Source organism: Mixophyes fleayi, chromosome 2 (assembly GCF_038048845.1).
Source record: "Mixophyes fleayi isolate aMixFle1 chromosome 2, aMixFle1.hap1, whole genome shotgun sequence".
NCBI classification, from domain to species: domain Eukaryota; kingdom Metazoa; phylum Chordata; class Amphibia; order Anura; family Limnodynastidae; genus Mixophyes; species Mixophyes fleayi.
Genome location: NC_134403.1, coordinates 169,657,605 through 169,679,645, shown reverse-complemented (window position 1 = coordinate 169,679,645; position 22,041 = coordinate 169,657,605). Strand labels below are relative to the sequence as shown.

Sequence of the window (22,041 nt, the reverse complement as noted above, 5' to 3'; positions counted from 1 at the left end):
GCCCTGAATTCCTCTTGGCAGCCCTGATTGTAATATACTTTCTCTACATGAGCAGTCCTCATTTACTTAGTGGCTGTATGTATTGGGTTGCTGTAAATTAGTTATTAAGCTCTGTGATTTGTAGCTAATTTGTGAGACTAAGCATGGATGTCCACATGATTGTTTTCTGTAAGGAAGGCAAACAATTATTTAGCTGGTGAATACAACATGTCAAGATGTTGCCATCTTAGTCAAATCACATATGAATATGAACTAAGGGAAATGTAAGTACAATGTAAAATGTGCAGATAAAACATGAGACTCTCATTGCTTCCAAATTTACTTGTAGACTATAGTCTTTAGTTCTACTGTGGGGCCCCCTCAGTATTCACTGGCCACTGTCATGGCGGGCGCTCAGTCGCTGATCTTCCATGTTGGTAATGGGCTAGAAGTGTGGAACTGGGTTATGATGTCATGAAGAGGAAAAGATGCGGCCCGCCCCCACTCCAAATAAGCTAAAAAGTGGAAGGGGGATTCCCCGGGGTGCAAGTGGCCCTGTCTGCACTTTGTACTAGGGCTTGAGAAAGTTATAAAAATGTATTGACACATTGCTACTGTCACCCTTTGTCACAATACGTATTACTTATGTTTATAACAGAATGTATTTGTGTGTTTACATATATTCAAGTGCACATATTATGAGGCTTACCTAGAAATCCATAAGCTCTGCCTCTCTGTATTTAAAATAGCTGACTGCTGCAAGGTCCCTCCGGCAACCTTAATAATTAAGGAGGTGTTATGTTTCTATCCCCTGACAAAGTGTACAGTCGAGGCAACAAACATGATGGGACTGTGGACTGTGTAATCATATATGGTTATTCAGCATAATAATGAATGAATGTTTTTTTATCATTATGAATACTCATTAAATAGGGCATTCATAAAGTCTTATTTGATGTTTTAATAGTTTACTGGAGCACACTTATTTTGTATAGGTTACCAAAAAGTTAGATTTTTTTTTTCCTGATTTGTTATAACTTTAGATTACTGGAACAGGATATGTAAATTCCTTGCTTATTGTGCTTATTTTGGTGCTATTTATTGTATTCAATCATTTAAGAAAAACTATTTAAAACTGCTGCTGTCTCAGTGCAAAATAATCCAAACATTTAATCTTGGATATTTCAGCCAGGTAATATGGAGTTGTCTCTATTTTTCACTTTACCATCCTTGCAACATATTTGTGTTTTGGACACTAACCTAATTGCACTTTGATCATCATTATGATGTACAGAAGTTGTTCATAACCGTTTTGGAGGCCAGCATCCCATTAATTCTCAAAATTTGTTCTTGCACCCCCATGAAAAATATTTTCAGATTTTGATATCAGTAAAACATAAAGGTGTTGCAAAATACTTTTACACATATTTAATTGAAAACGCAACTAAAAATGTACACATAGACTAAATTTGTAATGTCTATTTTGCTGTTGCTTCTTATAAGTATTATTTATGTAGCACCAGTGTCTGACTGGGGCATAAAGGGCCCACAGGGGGAATACAATGGTAGAGGCCCACCAGAGGGGGTGTGGCCAGCACTAGAGATGTGGAACCAAACTTCTAGAGGGGGTGTGACAACCCATGAAGGACAGCTAGCACCATAGTGTAGTGTATAAAGAATGCAATGTGTATATAAGGATTACACAGTCTTGACCTGACCCTTAGATTGGACAGAACAGAACAGTCACCAAAAATTGGGATTGTCCCACTAGAATCAGAACAGTTGGCAGACTGTCCTGCTCTCTCCTACCTGTTCTTGTCACTTTCACCACCTGTGGCTGCTGGTTTCTTTAGTTGCGGCTTGTCTGGATGCTGGAATGTTGGGGGCTCTATTTGGAAAAAAAAATGGGCACATTTAGAAAATGCCAACCAACTCCAGCGTTAAATCAATAGCATCCACAGTTAATGATTAGGCCTTCCTCCAGCCCCAACATTAAAATAATAGTATTCCCATTTAATAAATAAACCTATTTGCCAGTTGTGAAATAGTAACTAACTGAGCACACCAGAATTGTTCAAAGTCCATCAACTCCCTTTGCATGTGTACATGTACATGTCTGCATGCTCTATTTCAATGAGATCATCTTTAATAATAAATTACCATCATTCATGGAATTAAGGTAAGAAAGAAATACAGTAGATCCTGTATCTGTCTCTGAACTTCGTCATTATCTCCTGTAGAGAAATATCCATGAAAGATATATTGCACCCCAAGTTAAGAACCACTGATGTACAGTATAAGCATAATATCAGAAAAGTTGAATAAGCAACACAATTAGTAGTCCACACAATTAAATGTTTAATTTTAAATAATCAGCTATAGAAAAAATATAAATTGAGATAGTGGATCTGTTATTGTCTGTAGCCCAGATGTCAGACTTTACATAGAAATACACATAATAAAGCATTCACAATATTTATTTTACAGGGAGGAAAATTTGATATAATTCCAACAATGACAACAATAGGTTCAGGAATTGGTATTTTTGGTGTGGTAAGTTCATAAAGCTGATTACTACTAATTCTTTTTTACTCATAAACATTTTTTAATTTATGCAGAAAATGTGTGTGTGTCATTTCACAAAAACATTTAAGGGTAAATTTATTCAAGCTTCTAAAAGGAAAAGTGGATGTGTTGCCCATTGCAACCAATCAGATTCTAGCTATCATTTTGTAGATTGTACTAGATAAATGATAGCTAGAATCTGATTGGTTGCTATTGGCAACCCCTCCACTTTTCCTTTTTAGAAGCTTTAGTAATTGGATTTATTAGATTTTTATTTAGATTCATTGTTCATACATACTTAATTTAGCAGATATTAATGTATACACTATGATAGATTCCAATCACATTAATCCATAGATACCAATATTTTCAAACTGTTTCCAATTCTTGAGCTGAGGCATCTTATCAGAGGATATTTGTGGGCCCCATAGCGACATTCCGAAAGGGCCCACAAAGTTTCTAGGGAGAAACACTATTCTCTTGCCTCACTATTCATGCAGGGCTGGCCACACACATCACTTTTACAGCATTCTGGGGTTTCAAATATCTTGTGATACCTGCGGTCACGCAGCAGTCACTCATTAAGCTAGTGGGTAACCAGAAACACTATTTTCCTCTCAGTAGAGCACTGAGAGAGATGGCAGGGGAGAGCAGGGCCAGAAGCATCACGTGTGGCAGCTGAGGTGCCCAAAGGGGCCTCCTCAGCTGCCAGGACCAGATTTGCTCATGTACATCAAGAACATCATGAGCGATAGATGCTCCTTTCTTGGTAGGTGTTGGAGCACTAATATTCCCATCATGTCATATTTCCTAAATTTGATTATGGCATATTTATTTGCATTTTAATTACTCCTCTTCAATAACTATTAATATATAATAAAATGTATTAATAGTATAAATAAATATAAAGATAGATGGTACGGATTGCATTTACTAGTTTTTGTTGAGGAAAATGAGCAATTGTATTGTGCAATTGGTGAATATTCAAAATAGAGACATTACCAATGACAAATCTCTAAAACCTGGGGTTGTCATTAAAATTAAAAACCGTTGTAAACTATGTAATGCTCTAATTGCAAAGAAGCACTTAAATAGTGCATTGTTATCCTAGGTTAGATTTATTTTATCAACATGATTAGTTCACATGTCATGTTTGGTCTATTTGTATAAATCAGGGTTATAGAAACTTCATACATGTCACAGAGAACCAAAATGTAGTATTGCAACTAAAATAAAAATACAAGCTTATTGAACACAGATTTATGGTGGTCTTCAATTTTCTAAGAATAATTACTTATCTGCTGGTTTTCATGCAGGCGTGCTCTTGGAACAGAGTTGAATTACAATAGAGAGAGACAGAACATAAATGTGTTTCTATTGTTGAGATTCAAAGTTTGCCTTTCATTTGTGTGACTTTATCTCTTTTGGTACATCCAGGCAACTGTTGTATGCGACTTAATATTATTACATGTCCTTCCAAAAAGAAATTATTACAAGGAAAGAAAATTTAAGCATGCACAAAATGAGGAAAATGTAAGTACATTCTATTATATTGTTTTCATTATATTATGAAACAATTTTGCACATATGAATAAATATCTCCTATTATAATGATTTTGTACAGCTACATGAATCAAATTATATTTTCTGAAATTGATTGTAACATTATATTAATGATTGCATTACTAATACAATTAATAGGCTTATGGAGAATTTTAAACCACTCCCTAGTACCAATGTCCTCTACATGACACCTTTTAACTTTACCCATTGGGTGGAGCATGACACGGGTCAGTGCTAAGATAGAAACCCGCAGCAGACGGCCCTTATAGAAGTTCATGATTGCAGGATAGGGGTTATCTGCTCAATAGGTGGGGGCTATAAAATCTGCCTCACTGAAACAATGAAAATGGAGACTTTTATGATACTAAAATGTGTGCAGTCCAAAACCATTTCAACAAATGACCTTCTGGTGATGGTAACTACAGGGGGTGAGGGGGGTGAGACCACTATGGGGCACGGGGTGAGTGGGGCCTGGGAAATGTCAGATCACATATTCCCCCTTCTACGCTCACACTCTTCCCCCAAGGTCCCCGCTCTGCTCTAAGAAGATCAGACAGAGGCCTCCTCTGCATAGCCGGGCCTTCCCCAAATTTGGCTAATGCACGGTTAAACTTCTGTTCACTACTGATTTTGGTGATTACTATAAATCAATTATACCTCCATATTGTAATGACTGCATCCGTTTGCCTCTTTGAAGTCAGGTGAATGCAATGAAATTACTCTTTTCAATTTTAAAATATATCTTCATTAAAAGTGTAATTGTAGAACTTATATATGCTGCCATGCTCAGTACCCTCTTGTATTTATTTAGAAAAGTTCTACATAGAATTAAAAAATATGTAATTGTTTGCCTGTGCACCACCGACAAAATATACCAGTCAGTCAACATTAGCTGCTTTGGCTCATTTATTAGGGACACTAAACTATCCTTGCTGTGATTCTGATATACATTTTACTTCATAATATATGGCTTTTATAAAGGCTGCCTGTATGTATTTGTTAATTTATAGTGGTTTACTTTACAGTTTATCTACTGTACTTACTTCCTCTCATTTCAGAAAACATTAAATAAAGACGAATCCTTGGACTATGCAACTTGCACCCAACAGGGTAATGGACAGGATTCTGGAAATACAGTGCCAACAGCTCAGAAATAACAGCCAATAACATGTTTTTGTCAACAGTACAAGGTATGTAAAATAATTACTACTACATAACTAATAAGAGACTACTACATAACGAATAAGTTAAGGGCAGATTATGTGTACTGACATTCTGTTTGCTATAGAAATCAGTGATCTCTATTTTCAAAAGTTTCAGGAAAGGCGAATATTCAAAAATAGAGAAATTTCAAGGGATAAATCTCTAAAACATGGGTCTGTGCTTCAAATTAGGGACAACATTCAAGCTGTGGTAACCTCAACTGAAACTGAGTGTACCACAGTCCAACATAAACATAATTCTGTTAGGTTCCATAACAGTTGTATGGTCTGCTGTGCATATAGTTATGCAAAGGCCATGGCTCAGGTGATATGTTCAGGGTCACATCATAAAGTAACCCTGATTGATACACAAATTTCTTTATGCTATATTCCAATTATTGATAAAAGTTTGTATTGAAGCATATTTTCATGCACTGCAAAATTAAAACATATGACATATTAACCAGATTTTGGTAAAGTGTTTCTACTTTTTTTTTCAGAAATGCAATAATGGATGTCACTCCTCAAATACTACATGTGTTGTTTATTTGGACCTAAAACAGTGCTTCTCTTAACCCCGACATTGTATATTTTGAAAGGATGAAATTGAAGCAACAAATGATTTACATATTTGGACAGCAGAAAGTTTTAAACTATGATTACAAAACATATTGTTCAGAGCAAATATACCAATTTAAAAAAATATAAAAACAACCTAGATAACAAAATAGTGACACCATTAAAATAAGGCCCCTTATTGTATTGCCCTAATAATTGCAATTTGATTGCATATTGTTCAGAGCTAACAGGCATTTAATAAGTCTTACATTTCGTTGAGTGATGTTTTATAATTACATTACTAATTTACACAGAGTGAACTATTCAATTAAAAGCTAAGTCTCTTCACTGGAGGTAATGGAAGCAAGTGCATTAACAAGATGTTAGCTATAACTAGGCTAGTCTAGATAAATTGCTGAATTACTTTTTGCAGTTTCCTTGTTTGTAACAATTTGTTATTTGAACTAATGGGCAATGCACAGCACAGTTTATATGTACCAGAGCAGGATTTCTGGACCACTTGTATGTGTACTCCCAGGCTTTATAGTAGGTTGCATTACTGTGTGACCAAAGGTACACTATGGGTCATTGTGACCCAGCAAACAGATGCACATTGGAGGGTTATTTATTAACATTGCATTTACCAATCAGACATTTCCTTTTATTGTCTACCTTGCACTAGGCAGATTAAAGCTAATTTCTGATTGGTTGCTATTGTTTAGTGCAAATTTGCGCCTAAATGTAGTGTTACTGACTGCACTTTTTATTGCACTGATTGTAGCACTAAAGGATGCCCTGTCCACCCCTCTCTGTATATTCCCTCATCTGTAAAAACAAGAGTGGCCTAGGGGGGATCTGCCCTTCTTGCCAGCTCTCCCATGAAGGTTACACAACCTGCTGTGTATTACACTGGAGCCACTTGCACACTATGGTATTGTTTATTGCTCACTGTTGTGTATATTTTTGGATTTATTCTTTACGGGTTTGTTATTGTTAATGACTAAATCACAATTTTTCACAATAAACATTTCATGATTTTGTACTATTGTTAAACCTTTTCCCTTTTAAGAAAATAGACATTGTTTTAAATTGTGACACTTTGTAGATAACTACATATTAAATAAAAAGATTTTGTTTACAATTTTCCAACATTTTTTATGTAAGTTAATTTATTTGGGTTTATGACATAGCACTAAGTTTTTACTTGATAATGCAGTAACAAATAAATATGAATTTAACCAGATAAACTGAAAATGTCCCTTTTACTTGATGGAATTTGCGTAATGTAAATAATGTACCGTGTGTAAATGTAAAGATGGTGGTGAAAGATGATATTTTTGTGTATTCAGTCACAACAGCATTTTGTCAAATTATTTAAATAATGAATACATATTAATATCAGATAACAAATATGTATCAAATATATTATGCAACACTGCATATAAACGCAGGAACCAGGAAAACACATAATAATTGTAGTTTATGTTACATCACTGCCTTAAGCTTTTTAATACCCTATATGAAATGTGCAGGGGTGTTTTCTGAATGTAGTGTGCCTGTGTGCAAGAGAGGTGCATGTCCACCCCACCTCATAGGTGACAAGAGGATGATGGGGGACCCAATGTGACATATGCCCTCCTCCCTTTGTCACATATGTTCAGTGATAATTGTCCCTCACAGGTTACTGCTGCATTGCCAGGCGGAGGTCGGTTCTGATCTTCACAGCAGCTCCCACCACTGTTTAGGTCTGTGGGAAGGGCTGACAGACTATGAGCTCAGACACTTAGGGGAGGGTTCTAATCCCCGCTGATAGCAGGAGCACATTTACAATGCCATGTCTGGGCCTGGTAAGTCTTCTCCTCCATGCCAGCATAACTGTGTGTGCAGGGTGGGCATATAAGGTAAGCGTGTGGCGCACAGTTTTGACTCCTGTACCTATGGTGGCACTGTGGGCAGACAGAGACTACACAGAAATGGTCTAGTCTGTTTAAATTTATCCCATCAAATTTTTCACTTAAACAATAATACATATTAGACCGACATTTTAAAATGGAATGTAATAGTATAAAGACAAAATTAAGTTTATCAGAATGTTATTCCAGTCTCACAATGTTGATGGGGCTATTACTTTTCAAATGGAAAAACCAGGAGGAGCTTCTTGAAATGAAAGGTCAACGCCCCTTTCATTGAGATGTTTTGGGGGGTTATATGTACAAATTTAACCCATATCCTAACTTTAACAGTTATCTATATGCAATCTCTAGTAGGGCATATGAAGCACTTATCCTTAAGCTCCTGCTATCTATGGATGGCCATAGTGAGTATTATATGCTTGATCCCCTCTGCTGCATCTCAAACATGATGGGCCTTATTCATGTTCAGACACAACTTGCACGCAGCTTGAATTTTAAAATAGAACACAAAATTTGTGTGTAGTTCCAACCATATACAAATCTTAGCATATCTTAAGATAAGGTTCCATTTGAATCTGCTTGCCATATAATAAATGAATACTTAATAATATATTTGTTAATAAAAATATGGATTTAAAAAAGATAATGTTTCATTTTTTACATTAAATGCATAAATCAAGATCCTTTTAAAGCGTACTGTACATATAATGCGTTTATAAAGTCAATATTCCTTGCATGCACATGTTCTGTGCTCGCTAGTAGCATGCATATGTATAGATTTTAATACAAAGGTTATGCCATGTCAGTCATCACTATTAGCCACCAAACTACCGTGGTCCATTTAATTTTACTTTCTAGTTCCACAGTCTGTGCAGGCTGCTTTTTTTAATATTCAACTACAAGTGGAGGGTGTAATGTACACCCAAAGACGATGGCTACATTGCCAATAATCAAAGATGGAGGAGGTAGGCAACCAGGTTTGTCTGTATAATTTACAGACAAGTGTTCGAATTAAGGATGGCCTACCAGGGATTAAACTGTTTTTTTCATAATTTATTAGCTTTAGAATTACCTCACTTATCTAAGAAACTGGTGGAGCACTAAATTAGGTTATTTTAGACCAAAAAATTGTATTTTTTTAAAAAATAGCAAAACAAAACCAAACAAAACCAAAACCAAAACACGCAAGGGCAGTTTTGCAAAACCAAAACCAAAACACGAAGGTAATCCAGATCCAAAACCGAATACAAAACCAAAACACGGGGGTCAGTGACCATCTCTAGTTGTAAGTTACATTTGCGTTCAGACATGAATTGAATGAAATTGCGTTCCATAGCGTAAGGTCTGTTTCTCAGCTATTTCACGCAAGACACGGCACGCAAACGGGCTTGCATCTTAACCCAAATCAGGCTTTGTCTGACGGAGTTTGTATTGAGTTGTGGAAATAGATTTCCATGCTATTCTGTTCAAAGCAGTGGAGTTACCCTTAAACTTTCCTAGGCATATAAAGCATTGTGCTATTTATTTTGGATGTAAAAAATAATAATTTCTAACTTTGAACCAAATGTAATTATATTTTAAATTTGGTGACCCGGAAAGCACAGGTTACATATTTTTTATGGAAAAGATAGTACTGTCTGTGGACAAATGGAGACCTACTGATAGGTACAGATATTAAATCATATTACTGAAAATGTCACTCTAACCAGATTTTGATTATTAAACAACAACAACAATAATAATAATAATAATAATAATAATGTTCTTGTAAAGAAACAAGGCAAGAATATCTATAAATTTGTACAAGACATTAGAACTGCTATCATGGCTGTATTTCTTGCTTTTCCCATACCAAATGCAGCAACTATTCTATCTTTCCTAAGAACTAAGTCTACTTATTTCATGGTGGTTGACCTGTGCTCAACATTCTTTTGTATACCTATGCACTCTAACAGCATTCACCTGTCAGGGGAGCCAAAATAACTGGATGAGATTGCTGCAAGGCTACTGTCACGGTTGGTTTACTGGAAATAGATCCCTAGGCTTTGCTTAATATGGCTAGGCCCACCCACGGGCGCGGAGTCCAACAGGTAGGTGGTTTTTACCAGGAACCCCAGCAAGGAGGTATGGTCTTAGCGGCACCAAACCTGCAGGTCGGGGTCCCGCAAGTGAGTTAACAGCAGAACAATGTGGGGGAGCCAGGTGAAGCAGGAAGAAACGATGGAACCCACAGGTAAGTGGTATAGATACAGGAACAACAACAATATATGCTGATGGTCAGCAGCCGATGAGTCCCTAGAGGGACAGGTGCTCTGCAGAGTAACAATGAGAGAACAGGAGCTGTCACAATGGTGTACTCAGGAGTAGATAATAGAGGTACTGGAACAGCGATAGTTCAACACTGGGCATTAGCTGAGAGCAAACTGAAGTAACGGAGGTAACTCAGGACACCAGCTGATGAGTCACAGATGTAGTAGTGGCGCAGAGAGGCAGCAGTGAGAGAACCGAGGCTGTCATGATCAAGTACTCTTGAGATGGTAATAGAGGTACTGGAGCAGCGGTAGTTCAATACGGCCAGAGGCTGAGAGCAGACTGGAGTAGTGGAGGTAACTCGGGACAACAGCTGATGAGTCACAGGTGTAGAAGCGGCTCTGAGTGGTAGCTATGAGAGAATCGGAGCTGTCACGATGAAGTACACTGGAGATGGTAAGAGAGGTACTGGAGCAACGATAGTTCAACGCAGGCCACGAACTGAGAGCAGGCTGGAATACACGCACGCAAACCACAAGGAGAACAGGAACCAGAATCACAGGCTGCAGGAAGTGAGCTTGAAGAACAGGCATCAGACAGGTGAATCCAGGAGGTTTAAATAGTGCTCCAATAATGCTTAGCCAATAAAAAGAGGGAGGAGGCCCTGAAGTGCAATAGACTTGCACCTGCGCAGATCTGATAATAGCTGAATGAATGAATGGTGTCTGACGCTGAAACATGGCAGTTTTCAGATCAATGAGATGCGGGTAACGAGACAGGTACCCGTTTGGGACCGAAGCGTTACAGCTACACCCTACCTCTTCAAGCACAGTATTTAGGATATGACATTCCAGCAAAAGAACACGCTCTCTCTGTTGATAAAGTAGAATCATTCTCCAGGTTCTAAGCCCGACCACTTTATCTCAGTTGAGAACCTTTTTTTTGGTATGGTGGCTATTACCACAGTCTGAATTATGCTAAAATTGTCAACCAACTCCCTTCAAATCCCTTCAGAATTTGACTCATGAACATCCCATGAACTCTCCTGTGACAAATATAAGCAGAAGAAACTTTGACATTCATCAAACATTCTTCCACACCTTTTCTGGGTCTTCAAGACTACTCTAATACTCTACCTCTTTACTGTCGTGAATAGGAGGGTATTGCTAGGGGTTCTTACACAGTTGCACTTAGACACCATCTTTTTAGGGAGGGATCGGGGAAAGGAATAATGGATGCTGCCACTGCCTCACGCGGAGATACGCCTGTTTTCTCCAATTAGTACATGGATGGAAGAAAATGAGAGGCTGGGTGCAAGAGTGGGGGGATTTTCACACACAGGGGTTTTAAGACAAATCTTAATCAATAATCGATACAGATATCCTTGATCAAACTACAATAATACATGCATAATCCCTATTTCCAATTGTATACACAGATGTTCAAATCACTTAACAAGCATGAGTTCTGTGAATAAATTGTCCGTGAACAATGTCCAAACCATTAAAATCACCACTTCAGTATAGTATCCACACTTTCTCTGTATTATTGCCTTCCTTTATCTCCTTACCGAAGATGGTACATATGAGAGAAGATGGATAAAGAGAAAAGGGAACTTGTGGTATAATATCGTTTTACTTTTTATTCCAATAAAAGATTAAAAACACTCACATTTAAAACTGTGAAAATGCTCATCTAAAGGTTTCTTTTTCTGCTTCAACGTCCACTCCTTCCCATGCGAGCCATGGTAGTACTGTATGTTAGTGTCCCAAACCGCGCTTAGGAGTGCCAAAGGAGAATCCGCAACGTCAGAGGGGCGTGGTTTGCTATGTGTACTGTTTCAATTGGTCCCAATTTAAAGGGTCATTTAGTGACATCTATATTAAAAAAGGGTGTTTGTGTGTCAGAGTCAACACAGCTACACACCCCAGAAAAACAATATATATTCTAATCTTTTCTATTTTTCAGTACTTGTCAATTGGTAAAAGGTCACTCAGTGACATCTATATTAATAAACGGTTGTTTGCGTGTCAGGATCAGCAGCAGAACCCGTAAAAAAAACTCTATTCTATGTTCTAAGTTTTTCTATTTTCAATATATGTCAATTTGTAAAGGGTCATTCAGTGATATCTATATTAAAAAAGGGTGTTTGTGTGTCAGGGTCAAAGCAGCTGCACCCCCCAATAAAATATAAAACTTGTCTGTTAACAAATAAGAACAAATTTTCTAAATTAGAGGTATATTGTAGAGCAGTGTCATAAGAATTAATTAACATTCCCTCCTTTCCCTATCTCATTGGGCATTCCCCCATTGTGGTGGCAGGCATCTACAAGTAGCTGCAACCTGTTCAAGTAGCATTACTCCTCTTGGCAACCATGAATCACTGTACAGATCAGGAGCATACCAGTACTAGCAGTAGTAGTACTTTTACTGTTACGACCTATACTAGTAAAAAAGGTAATGTGGGAAGAAAGTTGACAAAAGCATCCTCAAAATCCAAAAACAATTTGTCAAATTCAATCTCAAAGAAAATAGCAGCTCTTGAGGCAGGGCCGGTGCTAGGGTTCGCGGCGCCCTAGGCAAAATTTCGCCCCCGCCCCCCAAACACACTAAATAAAAAAATAATTTGATTTTATTTACCTTTTCTTCCTCTAGCTGCTCCTCGCGATGCATGCTGGGAGGGGAGAGGAGGGGGGCGTCGGGAAGAACTTTATTCACACTGTCTGTCAGTGACAGACAGTGTGATATTTCAGAGGCGCCGCCGGACAGACTATCACATGATCACAGTGATCATGTGTGAGATGCACCGCGGACATTGAAAAACAGCGGCGGCACCCCGAGCCGCTGAACCGCTGACTAGATTAGAAAATCTAGTCAGCAGGGCCCTGCAGGTCCCGGCGCCCTAGGCAACTGCCTAAGGTTGCCTAATGGGAGCGCCGGGCCTATCTTGATGTAAGGACCAGAGACCAGAGAACGGTTTCTGATGAATGTGATGATTTGTTAGAAAAAAAGGAAATAGCTAACATTCAATACGCCCATGCAGTGGCAAGACAAGGATCCGACTATGCCCAGTTTTTGCTAGTAGGGGTCCTGCTACTACTGGTACTGGTATACATCCTAGAATGGCCATTCCAAAACAAAGTTCCCAACATGGTCATGCATCTTCCTTAGCTTCCCATGCACCACCTTGTAGCTCATCGCAGTGTTTCCTCTAAGCTGAGCAATCTGGAAAGGAAAGAGTTAAAAGGTCACTCTTATGAGGGCTCCACCCGAAAGGTTTGCATTCACAATCTACAGGTGGTTTCCTAGTAAGATACAGGTTTAACTCTATAATTTCCAGATTGCTCAGCTTAGAGGGAACACTGGCTCAGAGTGTAGGTCTGTCAATGTCACCACCTCCAATACAGTCAAATCAGTGCCTGAAAATAACACTGAGGCTGTAGAACATCTTGGGCAGTCACAGAATCCTGAAGAGAGTCTAAGGAGAGTATACATTAGTGTTATATGTGAGTGAAGTTTCAGATTCCGACACTGTCATTATAGAGCAGTCTCCTTCGATAAGTCCACAACCATTTTTAAATGTGAGGATGTGTAGTTGTATTAGTATTAGAATTGGTGATGATTTATAGCTAGAAACCGAGAAGGCTACTTTGGAAGTTACAAATGTGCAAGAGGATGAGGGGGATAATTGTGGATATGAAAATTAATGTGTTGTACATGGACAAGATCATGAGGAGGATGATTCTGATTGTATTGAACTGAGGCAGCCACCAGTGTTACCAACAGCTCATGCCCATAAAAAGTACATTATCAAGCCAGGGCATAAGACAAAAAAAAAGCACCTCTTCTGTTTGGAAATATTTTTATCCAAACCCAGACAACATTTGTCAAGGCATCTGTAGCCTTTGTTAGGCCAAAATAAGTAGAGGTAGGGACGTTAATCATCCAGACACCTCCTCCCTGTTACGTCATTTACAGCAAATTTATTGAAATCGTGTTTTCAAACGTGGCAAATTGTGTATAGTACCAAGCAGCCCAGCATCAGCTAACAGCCAAATAGATAGATAGTTGCAATCTTTACCGGTATCAACACTTTCATCATCAACCTCCTCATTATTAGTAGCATCCAACTAGGAAATTCCAAATTACTTCCCTAATGCAATCCATGATTCCCAAGACACATCCTTGCATGCTATAGCTGATGCTGCTGGGAGGAGGTTACATCTATACAGAAGAATGGTCTGCCCAATGTAGTACTAGTCATCTGAACTTTAATATTATTGGTGCAGGCCACATTCAGCCTTTTCATTTTATAAATGTCTAACTATGCATTCTACCACTGTCCATCCAATGACCTCTGGCTTTTTCTTTAGCATCAGCAGGGGCAGGCTGAGTTGGGGGGCAACTGGGTAAGTTTTGTGGTGTATATATATATATATATATACATATATATATATATTGTGGTGTATATATATATATATATATATATATATATATATATATATATTGTGAGAAAGTACAGCATTCACAGGAATCCGACACTGGCAGTTGCCACGATGGTAAAACAGTGCCAACGCTGGTTCAGCAATCATATCAGAAACAGTACACAAAAATCCCCACAACCTACATCTGGCTAGACATTACTTCCCTGTCTGCAAGCCGGCCACTAACTGGATCGGTGGTCCCACACACACATACAGACAGTGTCTATATTCTCCAACCCAAGCACTACAACAAATCACAGCAAACCAATCACACCCATGTGGAACACCTGTGTGTGTGCTAAAAGAGGTCCCCGGGGAATCTTTAACCCCGTTTAATCTGCTGCTGCAGACTAGCTGTCTTTTTATCAGTTTCCTTATAGGGGAACTGTGGCAAAGAGGCATATTTGCCACATACCCCTCCCCTTAGAGTCGCCAACCTTGGTGACACTGACACTGCAGAGAGCGCATCCTGGCAGGAAAGGGCGTCTGCATTTGTGTGCAGACTCCCTGGCCTATGTGCCACTGTGAAGTGGTAAGTCTGCAGCGCCAGAAACCACCTAGTTATCCGGGCATTCACCTCCTTGTCCCTGTACATTCACTTTAGTGGTGCACGGTCAGTGACTAAGGTGAATTCCCTACCCAGGAGGTAGTACCTGAGAGCCTCGGTGGATCATTTGATGGCTAGGCACTCCTGTTCCACCATGGAGTATTTCTTCTCCCTGGGCAGAAGTTTGCGGCTCAGATGAAGGATGGGTTTCTCTGTCCCATCAAATCTCTGCGACAGCACGGCACCCAAACCTTGGAGTATTTGTGCCAAACACAGATCCATCCGAAGATCCTGTCAGGCTGCCTCCGCTGCTTCCGACTAGACCAACTTGTCTGGACAAGTTTTTTTTTAGGAGCTCTGTAAGAGGAGCAGCCCTAGTGGAAAAATTAGCCATAAACCGGCGATAGTAGCCCACTAGGCCCAGAAAGGTTCTTAGCTGGGTCTTCCGCACAGGCTTGAGCCAATCTCTGACAGCCTTTACTTTATCAATTTTGGGTTTGACCTGCCCTTGCCCCACGACATACCCCAAGTATTTGGCCTCACACATAGCCAATGCGCATTTTTCTGGATTGGCGGTTAGACCCGCCTCCGTAAGAGAGGATAATACTGCCTCCACTTTGGTAGATGTGTCTCCCAGTCCTGGGAGTGGATGACTATATCATCTAGGTATGCAGCTGCAAACTCCTGGTGTGGATTTAGGAGACAATTCATGGCTCTTTGGAAGGTGGCAGGAGCCCCATGTAGCCCGAAAGGCAGAACTTTATACCGGAACAACCCATCTGGGGTTCAAAATGGTGTCTTAGCCTTTGCAGATGGTGTTAGAGGAATTTGGCAGCAGCCTTTAGTTAGATCTAAAGTCGTGAGGTACCGACTATTGGCTAACGTTTCCAATAATTCATCAATGCGAGGCATCGGATATGTGTCAAAATGGGAGACTTTGTTTAACTTCCTAAAGTCGTTGCAAAAACGAATAGTCCCGTTTGGCTTGGCTACTAACACAATGGGGCTATTCTAGATGCTATTGGATTCCTCAATGACATCAAGGTCCAACATTTTTCTAATCTCCTGTTTCACAGCTACACGTCTAGCTTCAGGAATGTGGTATGGTCTTACTCTCACCACCACCCCTGGAGGTGTAACTATGTTGTGTTCTATGACCGTGGTACGGCCTGGCACCTCAGAAAACACATCAAGGTTCCTCTGAACCATTTCCTCAGTCTGTCGTCTCCACCCTGGGGACAGATCGTCCCTCTTGGGAACTTGTTTTCCTGCACAACTGCGTTTACCAACGCGACTTGTGGCTCCTCCCTATCATGCTAAGGTTTCATCAAGTTGACATGATATATCTGAATAGGTTTTCTCCTGCCTTCCTGCCTGACTTTATAATTAACAGGCCCCATGGCCTCAATCACCTCATATGGCCCCTGCCAATGGGTAAGGAGCTGACTCTCTTGTGTGGGTACCAGAACTTTGTCACCTGGTTGGAATGCCCTAATTACAGCTGACTTATCATAGTTTCTTTTTTGTCTCGCCTGTGCCTCATACATATGTTGTTGCACCAAAGGGGTGATCTTCCTCAACCTGTCATATAATAGTTGACACAAACTGGATCACATTGGATTCTTTTGGACTCTGTTGCTCCCAGCCCTGCTTGAGAACATTCAGAATGCCCCTTGGCTGCCTGCCATACAACAATTCGAAGGGGCTGAACCCGGTAGATGCTTGAGGCACCTCCCTCACTGCGAACATTAAATAGGGTAATAGCACATCATCGTCCCGTTTTTCCTGCACCACTGCCTTCCTCACCATATGTTTGAGTGTCCTATTAAAACGTTCCACTAACCGCTCAGTCTGCGGGTGATATACTGATGTGTGTAACATTTCTATTCTTAACAACCAGAACAGCTCTTTCATTAGGACATAAAGGGAGTACCCTGATCAGTCAAGATTTATTTGGGGATACCCAACCTGGTACACTACAGAAGGAGTTATTTTGCTATTGTACTGGACTTTATATTGCGCAAAGGTATAGCCTCGGGATACCTGATGGCATAGTCCACTATGACCAATACATACTGATGGCCGCGGGCCGACTTCTCTAATGGGCCTACCAAATCCATACCAATATGCTCAAACAGGGTCTGCACCACAGGGATGGGAACTAGCGGGGCCCGATAGTCTGGCTTCGGACATGTTGTCTGACATACTGGACACGTTCGGCAAAACCTTTTTATTGCCTAGTACACTTCCGGCCAATAGAACCTGAGCAATATCCGCTCCTGTGTTTTATCTTCCCCCAAGTGCCCTCCACACAGATGTGTATGTGCAGCTTTCAGAACAAGTGATGTATGGATTTGCGGCACTAACAATTGCACTACAGTTCTACCCTGTACATTAGCAACTCTATACAACAGATCATTCTTTACTATATAATAGACAATATCTTCTGCAGGCTTGTTAGCCTTCTCTACCCCATTAATCTCAAACACATTCTTATAGACATTAGCAAAGGCAACATCTCCAAGTTGGCCTTGGCCAAAGTCTCTTAGGGGAAACAAGTTAAACAATCCTGCCCAGTCTGAGTCTTCATTGGGAGGCGTAGCCCCTTCACCCGAGGTCTCGCCAACGAACGATGCCAGGGTCTGGTTCTGCGTTGGTGCTTGTGCAGCTCTCCTTTGTCTATGCTCCCCCTCTTAGGAGGTGTATTTTCCTGAATTGTCTGGTTTAGGTTTTGTAGTAGACCCTGACGCTTTCCATTTTCTGTTCCCTGAAGCTCCTCCATCAAGGCTGGACTTTCGGCCGGGGCTTCAATTGCCGACGTGTGCGGCTGGATTCGCTCCTGGAGGATCTGCTTGAACAGCGAAAAGTCTCTGCCCAGTTTTAAAGGGTATGGCAGTTTTGGGGCAACGGCTGCTACCATGTTACTGTCTGTCCATTCACAGTAATAGGCAAAAGAGTCACATTGCCCCTAATACCTTCACTTTGGCAGATTATGCATCCGTTTCTCTGGTATTATGGAGCTGGAAACCAAGGACAGTTCATTACCCGAATCTACCAGAGCCAGCACCAGATGGTGATTTACAAACATTCACGCGGAAACAAGCAGGACTGCCCGGTAACCGGACTCATTATACAGCAGCTCGGATAGCTTGGTTCTATGTGCGCTAGTGAACAATCCATAGGCTTTACTAATGTTGGGCACTGAGCTGTTTGCACTTGAAGCAGATTGGACTTAATGCAGGCTTGGACGCCTTTTTATCAAGCAATCTCTCCTCACCAACATCCGGTCCACTGTTCCATATGCCAGATTTTGACCTAGGCACAAACTTTGGAGCGGGCAACGGAGGTTTGGGCATATGCTGCCAGGCTCTGTATCTCTCTGCTACAGCAGCCAATTTTTCATATGTTTGAGGATCCACCTGCAGTGCCCACCTTTGGAGCCCTCGGTCCATACCCCGGATACAATGGTCAATGGCCAGAATTACGATCATTCTGCCCGCAGTGTTCTCTTCTGGCTTAAACCACTTCTTTAGTGTTCTCCCAAGTTCAGCAAGCTGAGCCCGAACCAGTAAATCTTTGGAGAGTCTCCAGTCATGATATTGTTGGGCCTTCCCTGCTCTGGTGACTCCAACCCTCACTAAGATGACGGTTTTCAGCCGCTGATAATCGCCAGCCTGGTCCTCATCTAGGTCTATATAGGTTCGCTGTGCTTCTCCTGAAAGATAGGAAGCCAGGTATTCGGACCGAGACCCAGGTGGCCACTTGGCTTGGGTGGCGGCACACTCAAAGGCTATTAGATATGCCTCCACTGCATCATCAGAAGTTAATTTCTCTATCCCGTCTCCCCGGAACAATCTCCTCACAGAGAAGTCGGGTATTTTCCTCCTGCACTGCCGCCACATTCACTAGGGTTCTTAAAATGTCTTCCATTCCCACAGGAGTTTATGCTGGGAAATGAAACCTAGCTTCTCTCACCATATTAGCCTAAAACACTGCAGTCTCCTGACAATTAACCCTTTCACTGTAGTACCTATTTTCACCTGCATTATTTAATACTAAAAATTACTCCTATTTCACAGCCCTTATTATCAAATATGTCTCATTAATAAACATTAGCATTTCCAGAATAAAATAAACACAATTTTTGTTTGTAAAATTTAACATTTATATAATAAGAATTATAACTGGGTTAAGGAAACAGGTGCTATCTCCTGGGGTAGATGGCAGTGTGCAGCAGCCGAGAAGTCTCACAAGTCCAATGTTTTGGTACAACTGGCCTCTTCCATTTTTATTTTTTCATTTAAGTAGAAAAAATAAAGAAAATTTCAAAATAAAGACCTTGCCTGTCTGGCACTAAGTAAACACATGTAGTTCCTGACTGTCAAACTAAACAAAAACATTACAAGTTCCAGCACATATAGTTTACTCACAACAGTTATCACCTATAGAGACCCTGTAGTCCCTTTTCCCAGGCAGAGCAGAGACCGAGACTAGTCACACTGACATCCTTTTAAACTAGAGATGCTCACTGACCCCCATGTTTTGGTTTTGGTTTTGGTTTTGGATCTGGATTACCGTCATGTTTTGGTTTTGCCAAACCGCCCTTGCGTGTTTTGGTTTTGTTTGGTTTTGTTTTGCTATTTTTGAAAAAATACCATTTTTTTGGTGTAAAATAACCTAATTTAGTGCTCCACCAGTTTCTTGGATAAGTGAGGTAATTCTAAAGCTAATAAATTATGAAAAAACAGTTTAATCCCTGGTAGGCTGTCCTTAATTCTAACACTTGCCTGCAAATTATACAGACAAACCTGGTTGTCTTCCCCCTCCACCTTTGATTATTGGCAATGTAGCCATCATCTTTGGGTGTATATTACACCCTCCACTTGTAGTTGAATAGAAAAAAAGCAGCCTGCATAGATTGTATAATTAGAAAGTAAAAATAAATGGACTAAGGTAGTTTGGTGGCTATCTATGCCCCCCCCCCCTCCTCTCCACCTGTAGTTGAATAGAAAAAAAGCAGCCTGCATAGACTGTAGAATTAGAATGTAAATATAAATGGACCAAGGTAGTTTGGCATCTGTCTGCATCAGACCCCCTCTCCACTAGGAGTAAAATAGAAAACTATTCAGCCGTTATAGAGTCTAGAATATAAATAGAAATTGAGAAAGGCAATTTGGTATCTGTCTGCATCATAATCATCAACATTATCATTAGTGCCCTCGTCCTCTTCTATTTCCAAAGTGGCATCCTCAATTTGTGTATCACCGGCTGCACTCGGGCTGTTCAGGCACACATCAGCAGAACTGCTGAAAGGGTCCCTCTTTATGGGTACACTAACAGAATGCTCACGATTAGACATCCCACTGTTGGATGGACTCTCCACAGGGATTGGTGTCATTTGTGATTCAGAGCAAACATTATCCTCTAATGCCTTACTGTTATCTTGCAGATCGGCTTTGACGCGTAACAGTAGTTGTGCACCACTTGTAGGCTCGGTAACATTTTTTGATCTGCCACTAATAGACAAAGGTGAAGGCCTCATTCTCTCTTTGCCACTGCGTGTGTAGAATAGCATGTTGGCAATTTTTTTTTTATCGGCACTTAACCTTTCCTCAGTTACACTTCTTTTTCGCTTCAACACGGTAAATTTTTGGGGGGTGTATGTTTTTTTGACTGATTTCAAAAGACTGTGTAGTTTGACATCGCCTTGCCCAGATGACGTACTGGGAACACTACCATCAGGACTGGTGACAGAACCTGGTTGCTGATTCTGCTCATATGTGGACTGCTTTGAATCCATTATGAAGCCAAAGCACTTGTAGTGCTACAAATTGTTTTAGATACTGCTGACAAATATGACTTTTGACAGCCAGAAAAATTAATGCAAAAGAATGGGGGACACCCCAAAAGCACTTGGGAGTGCTAAATATATTTTTTTGGCACTGCTGCCAAATAGGACTTTAGTTTTTTGGACAGCCAGAAAACTTAATGCAAAAGAATGGGAGACACCCCAAAAGCACTCGGAGTGCTAAATATTATTTTTTTAACTTCAATAGTATTTTTATTTTTTCTTCTAAATTTAAGGGGTACAGAAGAAAAAAAAACAATATAAAGGGGAAGGATAAGGGAAGGCAAGAAAAAAGAGAGGGAAAGGGGGGTACATAGTAGGGTAGAACACATTGCACGGCATCAAAAAATTTATGATACTTAATACAATAGAGGCTATCAGGTCTGTAGGTCAATTGTACAAAAACAACAAAAATAAATAAATCAAATAAATGCAAAGAGGTCAAACTCCCATTGGGTTATCCATCTCTGAAAACTAAATGGAACCTGGTGGAGGTTCATTCAAGGAAAACTGTGAAAGGGGTAGTAACGAATCTGCTTGAGCCCTGGGTGCTCCCTCACCATCTGTAGTATACACATGCCAGGCAAACCACTTCATTAGGGGTGAGGAAGGGGAAGAGGACAGCCAGAAATATTAATGCAAAAGAATGGGGGACACCCCAAAAGCACTTGGAGTCCTAAATATAATTTTTTTAGACTGCTGACAAACAGGACTTTTGACAGCAAGAAATATTAATGCAAAAGAATGGGGGACACCCCAAAAGCACTTGGAGTGCTAAATATTATTTTTTTAACTTCAATAGTATTTTTATTTTTTCTTCTAAATTTAAGGGGTACAGAAGAAAAAAAAAACAATATAAAGGGGAAGGATAAGGGAAGGCCAGAAAAAAGAGAGGGAAAGGGGGGTACATAGTAGGGTAGAACACATTGCACGGCATCACAAAAATGTATGATACTTAATACAATAGAGGCTATCGGGTCTGTAGGTCAAATGTACAACAACAACAAAAAACAAAAAAAACAAAAAAATGCAAAGAGGTCAAACTCCCATTGGGTTATCCATCTCTGAAAACTATATGGAACCTGGTGGAGGTTCATTCAAGGAAAACTGTGAAAGGGGTAGTAACGAATCT

The 22,041-nt window shown here is 40.1% G+C and overlaps 1 protein-coding gene across 2 annotated transcripts in view; it reads left to right on the top strand.

Moving 5' to 3' along the window:
* P2RX1 (purinergic receptor P2X 1) overlaps positions 1-7,016 on the top strand; it is a 93,697-nt gene extending 86,681 nt beyond the window's left edge. For both annotated transcript variants that reach the window (XM_075194971.1, XM_075194970.1), the window contains 4 exons: positions 2,467-2,532; positions 3,982-4,077; positions 5,166-5,297; positions 5,810-7,016. In XM_075194971.1, coding sequence (XP_075051072.1) covers positions 2,467-2,532; positions 3,982-4,077; positions 5,166-5,264 — 261 coding nt within the window. In that variant the 3' untranslated portion in view covers positions 5,265-5,297; positions 5,810-7,016. The remainder of the gene's footprint in view (positions 1-2,466; positions 2,533-3,981; positions 4,078-5,165; positions 5,298-5,809) is intronic.
* The last annotated feature ends 15,025 nt before the right edge of the window (positions 7,017-22,041 follow it).